This window comes from Phyllostomus discolor, chromosome 12 (genome assembly GCF_004126475.2).
Source record: "Phyllostomus discolor isolate MPI-MPIP mPhyDis1 chromosome 12, mPhyDis1.pri.v3, whole genome shotgun sequence".
NCBI lineage: Eukaryota > Metazoa > Chordata > Mammalia > Chiroptera > Phyllostomidae > Phyllostomus > Phyllostomus discolor.
Genome location: NC_040914.2, coordinates 53,818,012 through 53,827,677, shown reverse-complemented (window position 1 = coordinate 53,827,677; position 9,666 = coordinate 53,818,012). Strand labels below are relative to the sequence as shown.

At 61.0% G+C, this 9,666-nt stretch overlaps 1 protein-coding gene across 3 annotated transcripts in view; it reads right to left on the bottom strand.

Annotated features, from left to right (window-relative positions):
• Window positions 1-1,139: 1,139 nt before the first annotated feature.
• The window catches only part of ADGRG1 (adhesion G protein-coupled receptor G1), a 37,563-nt gene continuing 29,036 nt past the window's right edge, over window positions 1,140-9,666 (bottom strand). For all 3 annotated transcript variants that reach the window (XM_036011886.1, XM_028501964.2, XM_028501968.2), the window contains exons 6-14: window positions 9,072-9,203; window positions 8,646-8,762; window positions 8,375-8,420; window positions 8,023-8,126; window positions 7,163-7,281; window positions 5,793-6,061; window positions 4,657-4,765; window positions 4,031-4,299; window positions 1,140-2,572 (exon numbers count right to left, since the gene is read on the bottom strand). In XM_036011886.1, the coding sequence (XP_035867779.1) occupies window positions 2,442-2,572; window positions 4,031-4,299; window positions 4,657-4,765; window positions 5,793-6,061; window positions 7,163-7,281; window positions 8,023-8,126; window positions 8,375-8,420; window positions 8,646-8,762; window positions 9,072-9,203 (1,296 nt within the window). In that variant the 3' untranslated portion in view covers window positions 1,140-2,441. The remainder of the gene's footprint in view (window positions 2,573-4,030; window positions 4,300-4,656; window positions 4,766-5,792; window positions 6,062-7,162; window positions 7,282-8,022; window positions 8,127-8,374; window positions 8,421-8,645; window positions 8,763-9,071; window positions 9,204-9,666) is intronic.

Here is a 9,666-nt window from a genome sequence, read left to right as displayed (position 1 = left end):
AGAGTTCTTTGAGTTCTTCAAGAGAATTGATTTGAAGAGGGCACTATGTCCCTGGGTGGGGGGCTGGGTCACTCTCTTCCCTCTGGGGGTGGGGGGAGGTGCCCCTCTCAGTTCCAGCCAAATGCCAGGGCCCCGGGAGGCCCTCTGGGGAGACCAAGAGTCTGTGAGAGGGGAGCTGCTGTCATCTGGCTAGCTGCCCTCGGCCCTCAGGAGCTGGAGGGAGGTGGAGGCAGAGGCCAGCGGAAGAGGCCAGAGTGGAAGAGGGGTTGGGAGGAAGGCTGGGCACAGGTCCCCAAAGCCTCCACATTCACACCCATCTGGGGGCACTGCCAGTCTGCTGTTGGCTGCCAAGGTGGCTTTGCACCCATCGCCCCAGTTCCAGAGACCCATGCCCCCTCCCCGGCCAGGCTCCCTGGGGCAGCGGGAGCAGGGGAAGGAGACCCTGGGGGGTGAAAGCGCCAGTGTGCACCGTGGGGGCCTGCACTGGCCCTGTAGACCCGGACACAAACAGCAGTGACCAAACATGTCCGCTCATGCAGCTCAAGGCGGACAGAAGTGTATGCGGTCTGCCTCGCCCGTGTCACCGGTTAGGGAGGGGAGATTTGGCCCGACAAGGCTGAAGGCTGTGTTGGGGGAAGAGTTCGGTCATTTCCTTCCCGCAGCCCACCTACCTCACACGGGCGAGAAGCTGGTTACACGCGTCACCTGCCCAGCCAAGAGCTGAGTTCGGCCATTGAGTGGGATTTCTTGGGCCAGCGAAGTTGGGGGGATGATCCAGTGTTAAAATCAAGGAATGTGACACCAGCACAATCTGCATTTCTCGTTTCTCATCAAAGGCAGGCGGTCTGGCCACACGGGCCCTCACCCTTGCAAGGCAGGTGGTGACCAGCTGCAGGTGAGTCACAGCTGCTCCTGCAGTGCGGGTGCGCCGTTTCCGGTGGACCGCAGACCCCACCGCTCCCCACTGCCTCCCCAACACCGACACCAAGATGCCCTTAATTTTCCCCCTTGTCCTGATAAAGTTTCCAGCAGTAGGTTTTTTTCCCCACACATGGTCCTCTTCTGTCATTCACGTTTCCTAATTAGTGACCCTTCACAGACGCGGAGAAGAAAACTCAGAAGGCAATGCTCCAAAACAGTTACATTAGTTTGGTGATGACAACAGCTGATTTTTATTTTCTTCTTTACACTCTTCTACAGTTTCCAAATTCTCTACAGGGAACACGCACTTGTTTTTAATACCAAAGACAAAAGAATTAATCATTAAAAAGAAAATCCTCCCCATGTTTAAGGCTGAGGTCTAGATCAAATGCGGCTTCCTGCAGGAAGTCTTCCGGGATTTCCAGCTGGGAAGCTGGCTCCCCCAACCCAATGGCCACAGCTCCAGGAGGTCCTGTCTTGCACATGCCTCATACACTAGACTGAAAGTTCTCAGTGGGAGTGGCAGGCCTGGCCCTCTGCGTTCAGCAGAACTCACTGTGACGGGCTGCAGGCCAGGGGAGAAATGTCTCAGTCTTCAGAGCGTGGCGGTGGGAAAACACAGTCTGCTACGCTCCACAGTTCTTGCCGCCAGAGGCCTATGGGAGAGGCTGAGGTCCCCTGCGAGGCGTGGGCTTGGCAGTGGTGAGCAGGGGTGGTACAGCTTATAGAGAGGCCCAGATGGACAAAGGAGCCCAGCCCAGAGCATACACATACTAAGCCTGAGTCAGGGGCCAGCAGAGGCCCTTGCAGTAGATAAAGGTTTACAGCAGGCACCAGGTGGCTCTTGGGGACCATGACCCAAAATACACCATTGGAATTGGCGACCCCAGGCTGGGAAAGGGGAGGGGAGAGGAAGGGGTGAGCTGGGCTCAGAGGTAGGGCAGCTGCTGCTGTGTGCTGGGGATGGGGGGTGGGCTCTCCTTCTCCAGGGGTCTGAAGCTCGGCCCCAGCCCCTTTTGCCCTGGGTGCCACCCTTGGTTAAAATGACGGGGGCTGCAAAGTACGCTCGTGGTGGTCGCCGGAATCAGAATAGCGGTGGCACATTTCTGTCCCGGATGGGGGCGCAGGACCAGGGGTGCTACCAGGTCTCCAGGGTCCGTGACCAGACTCTGGGGACTGCGGGCTCCCAGCCCCCAGCCACCAGGGCTAAGCCCAGTGCTGGTGAGTTAAGACTGGCCTTCAGCCCCAGGTTCGGATGGCCAGGAACGTGGTCCCACCACTCCAGAGCCCCTTGTGAGCTGAGCCTAAGAGCTGAGCGGTCCACAGCCCAATCAATGCATGAGGCCCAGCCTAGGAGTCCGGCTGCCATAGCAACAGCTCCAGCCCTCTGAGGCCCTGGGGCCTGCCTTCTCAAGTCTCCGGCCGAGCGGCCAACAGCCAGGCCCAGTGGCAGGGGCCGAGGGCGGCGGTGAGGAGAGCCCGAGTCTCTGCTCCCTCACACTGGGTGGACGGCCGCTGGCCTAGATGCAGCTGGACGAGGTGCTGCCCGAGGTGATGGGCAGCTTGGTGCCGTCTGAGCTGCTCCTCAGAGGGGAGGGCCCGCCCTGGGCCTGCAGCCGCATGGACCAGTACCAGAGGAAGATGAGGAGGCCTGTGGGTGAGAGGGACACGGAGCTCAGCAGGCTGGCGGCAGCACCCCGGCCCCGCCCCCGCCCCCAGACTCCTCCCCCAGAGTCACCTGGACTCAGATCGGCCCCCTGCGCTCCTTTGGGCACAGGTTCCCACGGTGCCTGGGGGCACCTGCGACATGCCGGCCCTGTGCAATTGGCTGTGCACCCTCTTAATCTGTCGTCTTACATTCCTGTAAGGCCAGGCCTCCTCAACACCATTCGTGTTGCAAACGAGGAAACTGAGGCCCAGGGCGGGCCCTCCCGAGTCAGGGACTCGGCCGAGCCAGGAATCCAAGGGCAGTGGTCAGGCCCAGAGCCTGTCTGCTTCCTCACTCAGCCTCACTCCTCTCCTGTCCTCACACGACGATGTGACGTCCCAGCAAATGTGTGTGTGTGGGGGGGTCAGTGGGCATCATTTATAATCCTGCCAGAGCCGCCTCTACGTCACAGGTGAGAAAGAGAGGCTGGCCCCCCACCCCCAACGCTCAATCCGTGGGGACCCTGTGCAGAAGGCCAGCCTCACAGCCCCTGTGTGGCCCTAGGCCTGGCCACGCCTTCCCTATCTTCCTGCCCGAGTCCTTCCGAGGACAGAGGTGTGCGTGTGCATGCGCGTGCACACGTGTGTGTGAAACGTGGGGGGCGGTGGTGCAGGGCTGCAGGCACAGCAGGAAGACTCTTCTGTCCTCAAGTTAGACGCTCTGCTCCTGCCCGCTCACATTCTTCGCCTGCTCTGCCCCCCGCTCACTGCCCTGTAGCCCTGCTCAGCCTCCCTGCTGCACGCAGTCCCGGCCTCGGGGCCTTTGCTCTCTGTCTGCTGCTGCCTGGAGCGCTCCTCCCCCAGCCCCAGAGCGGGTGTCCCCAGCCTGCAGCCCGCAGCGTGCCCGGCAGCGCCCTGGGCATCTGCTGTGATGTGGGTTCTGAGTGCGGTCTGGGCAGGGGCAGAGTCCGCACTTCCAACAACCTCTGCGCTGATGCTGCTGGTCTGAGGAACACGCCTGAGTCACGGAGCCCTTGATCTCTCCCTGGCCGGGTCCTCCTGCTGTCTTCAAATGTCTCCAACACAGAAGTCACCGTGGCCACCCTCCCCAGAGCGCCCCCGCCCAGCCCAGCCTGTCCATCACCGCTGCTCCCTGCTCTGCAAGACCCGCTTTGATGGCTGCCTGGTGCTTGTCACACAGCCTCCCCTGCTGGAGGTGAACGAGGCTGCCATCCAGCCAGTTCACGGTGGTAGCCCCAGGGCTGACTGAGCACAGGGCTGCCCAGAGTGGTACTCCATACAGACCCGTCCACCATGGCCTGGAAGCCCCCCGCTTATGAGTGGGAAAGCTGAGGCCCAGGAAAGGGGTGCCTCCCGGTGGCCCGGGTCATCTACTCTGCTGCCCTGTGCTCCAGGTACGGGCAGCTTGGCCAGACAGGGCTAGGGTCTTCCCCACGCCTACCTTGGAAGGAGGTGACGATGCTGAAGAAGTAGAGGACAACCAGCTGGAAGGTGCCGGAAGCGAAGGAGAAGAAGATCAAGGCCCAGGGCAGGCCGAGGACCAGGCTGAGGCCCAGCAGGGTGAGCACGTGCGGCCACTTTTGGGTGTGCGGCCGCAGCCGCAGGATCTGCACCACCATGGTGGCCAGCATGGCCGTGTTGAACAGGAACACCAGGCTGAAGAGGCCCAGGTTGGTGATGTGGCTGACCAGGGAGTCGCGGATCCAGCACCTGCAGACCAGGGGGGCGGGTGCTCAGAGAAGGGCGGCTCAGGGCATGCGGGCCGGTGCACGGAGGCTCGGGGGGCCCTGCTTTCCGCCCCAAGTCCCCCTCTTCTCCGTGCCCCTGCACTCCTCCTCTGTGGTCAAAGGGGGGGCCTGGCCGCTGCGTCTATTTTGATGATCACTCGCTGTTTCTGACAATGACACTTGTTTCCCAGTTGTAGTTGATACGATAGTTTTTACACATATATTTAAATGACCGCGTTAGACGATTTAAAGAAAACTATTAAGCAAGTAATAATACCGATGGTACAAAGGCGAAGCCCAGCGAGGCCCAAGTTCCTGCCCCCACCGCCCAGCCACTCACATGGAAGGGTAGATGACACTCTCCGGGGTCTTGTGCACGGACAGGATGATGGAGCCATAGTTGTTTATGTCCACCAGGGCCACCAGCGTCACCAGGAAGAGCGGGAAGCCTGGGGACAGCAAAGCGTGGAGCTCCACCTCCCGCCCTTCGAGGGTCACACCCTCCCCGGCCCTCCCCTGCCCTCTGGCAGGACCTTTTCTCAGCCTGTGCTCTGGAGCCCACCCAGTCCACCTGGGGTGGGTCCGCCTCTTCCCCACTCCAGTCTGGGTTTTCCACAGAGGAAGCCCATCTCTCCTGACCTCATCCCTGCCCCCTCACCCTCCAGGGGGCCTTTGGGAGAAAGGACCCTCAGGTCCCTGCTGAGGGGCTGGATGTCACAAGGAAAATGGGAGAAGCAAACAGGACGTTGGTGGGGTGGGGGACAGTTCAAAGGGGAGATCCAGAGTTCTGGCCCCAGGGGATGTCTGCACTGGGCCTTGACCTTGTCCATGGAAGGGAGACGAGAGCTCCCCGAGGGGTTGTCCCACCACCAAACACCTGGGTCTGGGCAGGGAGCCACCTCTGGGGGACTTTCACGTAAGTCACAGGAGGGAAACGAGAAGGGGAAACCCAGGAGAAGCAGCACGCTGGGCCGGAGACGCGTGGAGGTTGGTGGGCCCACGCAATGTCCACAGGGCTCGTGGTGTGTGCCCTGGGTCCTCCAATCTGATGGAAGGCAGGTCTGGGCTGTACGTGAATTGGGTCGTCACTGGCTGAGAGCAAATGCCGGAGACACCGACTCTGTCACCCGAGGTTCAGGGGGATCCACAGGCAGGGCCACTGCCAGCCCGGGGGCGTTAAGTGAGGGGAAGACTGTGTGACAGCCCCCTCATCCGGGGACTGAGTGCCTTCGAGCAGCACACAACCTGTGCACCTGTGCGTGGTCGCTGCCTGCAAACTTACTTCCCTGGTAAAGCGGGTGAGTGATACCCAGAACCTGTGAGTGTTTGCTGGGGGCAGGGCTCTCGGCCTCACCGCCCTCGACCCAGCTGCGGTAAAGACCCCCTGAGGCCAGGGGAGGGGTGAAGGAAGCAGTGAGAGAGGGAGGCGGAAAAGCACAGCTCTGGGGGCCCTGCCCACAGCCTCCACCAACTTACCCCAGCCCACGATGCTCAGCTTGAGCAGGTAGCCGGGGACATAGGTGCCGAAGACCTCAACCACCAGGCGGTACAGGTTGTAGCCCTCCAGGCCCATCCAGGAGAGGCAGGCGAGCAGGGAGAAGTGCAGGAAGATGGCGCTGGCCCGGCAGCCAGCCTCGGAGCCCGTCAGCGCCACCGGCTCGCTGAGCAGGAAGCTCACGTCCAGCAGGAAGACGGCCAGCAGCAGGTTCATGTGCACCTTGATGGTGTAATCCCGAGTCTTCCTCCTGTAGGGGGGTGCGGGGGCAAGGGGGAAGGGGTATCCTGTGACCAGTGTGGGGAGGTAGGGGGATACTGTTCCTCCTCCTCCAGGCAGCCTTCCCAGGCTACACACACACACACATTCCTATGGCTGCAGCCAGGCTGTTCCCCACTCCACTTGTCCCTGTGCACCTACTATGTGCCCAGCACCCACAGGCTCGGGCACTGTATGTGCATCTAACAGCAGCTTTAGCCAGACAGAGCACAACAGACAAATCAGCCACTACAATCAACCAGAGGCTCCCAAAGTCAGAGGGGAGAGCTGAGTCCCTAAGGGTTCCTGTCCCTGTGTCCTTGGGTGCTTTGATGACAATGGGTAGGCGTTGGGGGCTTGTGGCCCTGCCCTCCGCCCTCCACTGAGCTTGCTGGCTGTCCCTCCCCACCAGCGACTCCGGCCCCACCACATGCACAGCTGTGGGCACACATGACCCACCGCTCATGTACGCACATGCCCACGGCTCCACCCGCCCCACCTCCCGGTTGAGGCAGTGAATGTCCTGGCCGCATCCCACAGAACTAAGGGGGTCTCCCCTTCTGCCAAAAGGGGAGGGCTGCCATTCAGCTCCAGTGACTGAGGCCTTGGGGACCTGGAGGCTGCTCACCCGGGCTCAAGGCTGCCTCTGCCACTTTCCTGCTGTGTGACCTCAGGCAAGTCACTCACCCCCTCTGAGCCCTCTTGCATAGGGCCCTGGAGAGGATGAACCGAGTGCATGCATGGAAAGCACCTAGAGCAGTGCGTGGCACGTGGGAAGCTTGATGCGTTAACTAGTATCATTATTATCATCATATCAAACGTGCCCCTCGTGGTATCGCATCTGATTACTGGAAGGCAGAAATCTAGATGCTCGTGTCAATTCTCCCCATTTGCAGTGTGGGCAGTTAATAAAATTGGCAGATGCTGTTGCCCCAACACCGCAGACCTGAGGAGGAAATGCGGCCCCCAGGGACCAGTTCCCACGGCTCCCACAACCACACACCCACCCCGGTCCGAGGGCCAGTCTCCAGGGCAAGCAGGTCCCCATGGTGGGGCCCCCCCCCCCCGCCCACCCCTCCCTCCCGGGTCCTACCTGGAGCAGAGGTAGGTGGCGATGGCGAAGACGCAGGCCAGGGCGGAGATGACGCAGCCCACGTAAGAGAGGAGGGTCAGGTAGTGCTTGTGCACGGCGTCCACCTCCACGGAGGCCACCTGGGTCCACGAGACAGGTCAGGGCTGGCCCCAGGGTCCCCCAGATGCGGGGCGAACCTGTGGTCCCTGGGTGGGCCTCGGGGGTCTGCGAACCACCTCTGAGAACCAGGCAGCCCACGAGTGCCTTCCTCTGGAGGGCTCTGTCGCTCTCACCGCATCCTCGAGGGGGCGCCTGACCCACACAGGCCGAGAACCCTCACCGGATAGCCCTCCCGTGTCCTGGCGCTGGCTATTTTTCCACGACATTCAACACGGGACTGAGTTTTCTGTGGGGGGAGGAAGTGCCCACCCCCAGAGAGAGCTGACGGCCACTGTGGCCCCTCAGGTGCTGGGCCTAAGATTCTGGAACCATGAGCCTGGGATACAAAGCTTCTGAGGCCTCGGGGGCACTGACGCCCACCTCAAGGCCCTGGGACCCCCTCGAGGGCTCATTAGAAACACACTCCTGGCCCCACCCCCACCTGTGGAATCAGAATTCCAGGTTAGGGCCAGGAATCTGCATTGTTATCACGCACCAAAACTTGGCAACACACAGCAAGGGCTTTTACTTATTAGCTGCGTGACTTTGGGTAAATCGCTTAACCTCTCTGAGCCTCAGTTTCATTGTCTGCGAGCTGGGACAACAGCAGGAGCCATCATGGGCGGGGCTTGTGAAGAAGGGAGGACATGCCGTCTGAGAAGTGGCCGGCACACAGCAAGGACTCGGCCTGCGGTGTGGCCGCAGGCAGGGGGACCACTCACCATCAGAACTGCGAAGTAGGTCAGGTGGTTGCAGAGGCAGGACGTCTGCGTCTCTCTCCTGACAGTCTCACACCCGGCACTGCTCCAGCTTCCTGGGCTACTCACTGAGGAGGAGACAGCATGGGGCTCTGTCAAGCCCAGCCCCCGGGACCCCGCTGTACCCCCAAATGCATGACTGTATCACCCTACTGAGCCTTTGCTCCATCTGGCAGCTCCCTCGTCTGCCATCGCTCCCTCTTCAAAGCCTGCCTTTCTTCAGGAAGCCCTCCCTGATTAACCCCATGTCTCCCACCCTCCAGGACCCCTTTCTCCTCCAGGTGCCTGCCCGACGCAGGGATCCCTCCACACTCACATGCCGGATCTTCAACCCAGAATACACATTGCAGAGTCATGTTCTTCTGCAGGGACGAGAAGGCAGAGGAGATCCCATTACAGGCCACCCCCTCACGGGCTGGACCGAGGGAGTCGGTGTCCAGCCACCACCCCATTTGGACCCGACTGGCTGGTGCCCTCGGCTACTCTGTCGTTTTGTTCAAGTCCAGGGATTCAGAAGACAGGGGTGCGCAAGGGAAGCCTGGCCATAAGGGGACCATCATCTCCTTGGTTGGTTTGCTCACACTCACCGGCTGTGGCTGGTGCTGGAAGGTGAGCACCACGGGCTCTGAGAGATTGGCTACTTTGGTCTTCGGCACAACAATACCCAAGACCTTCTCGCCCAAGACTTGGCTAGAATTCTTGTCCTAGACATATGGGGTGAGGGGAGAGAAGAGGGATGGGGCTCAGGGCTGAGAAGAAAAGCCCAGAAGTCCCCCAGGCTCTCTACGCTCCTGTCGCTGAGATGCCGGGTCTCCCTCTAGAAACTGTTATTGCACATATAGTCATTTACACTGTAGTGAGAACAATACCATTAAGCCCTTTTCTGACTTTACACAGAAAGGCTCTGACTCCTGGAGGTGGGGGCTGGGCTCCATGCCTTCCTTCTGTTTTTCCGTCAGACAGACACTGCCTTTCCCGGGGGTGGGGGAGACCCCAGGACAAGGGCCCCATACCTGGAACAGGGCCTGACTGCTGAAGTCCACCAGGAGGAGTCTCTTTGCAGCCTCTTCCCTCCGGCCTTTGGTCTTCTGGAAGAGCTCTCGGGGCAGCAGCACCGAGTACTCCAGAACCTCACTCTGTTCCTCCTGCAGACCAGGGTGCCATTAGGGCTCAGCCAGAGACGCCCCCAGCCCCCCACCCCCCACACCTTCCTGGATGCTGCCATCTCTAAGCACACCTCTTTCAGGAAGCCCTCCTCGCCCCCTCCTTCAATTGGCACCAGCATTAGCTGGGGAGCTGTGTGGTTAGAGCCCAGGGCCCCGGCGGCCAACAGGCCTGGGAAAACCACGTGGTACCCTGTGGTCTGGGCTTCCGGGGCCAACTCTGCCTGCAGCCTCCTGGTGCAGCGGGACGCAGGCAGCCCCCAGCTCACCACGCCCACGCAAGAGGCAGTCTCAAGACTGGGGTGCATGCACAGGCATTTGGGGGTTGGTCGCCTGTTCACATGGGTGTGTCACATATGAGCCCCTAGTGCAGCGAGCAGGTCCCCCCACCTCTGTCCCCGTCACTGTGCCAGGAAGGATCCTCAGTGCCACAGACTGAGGCTGC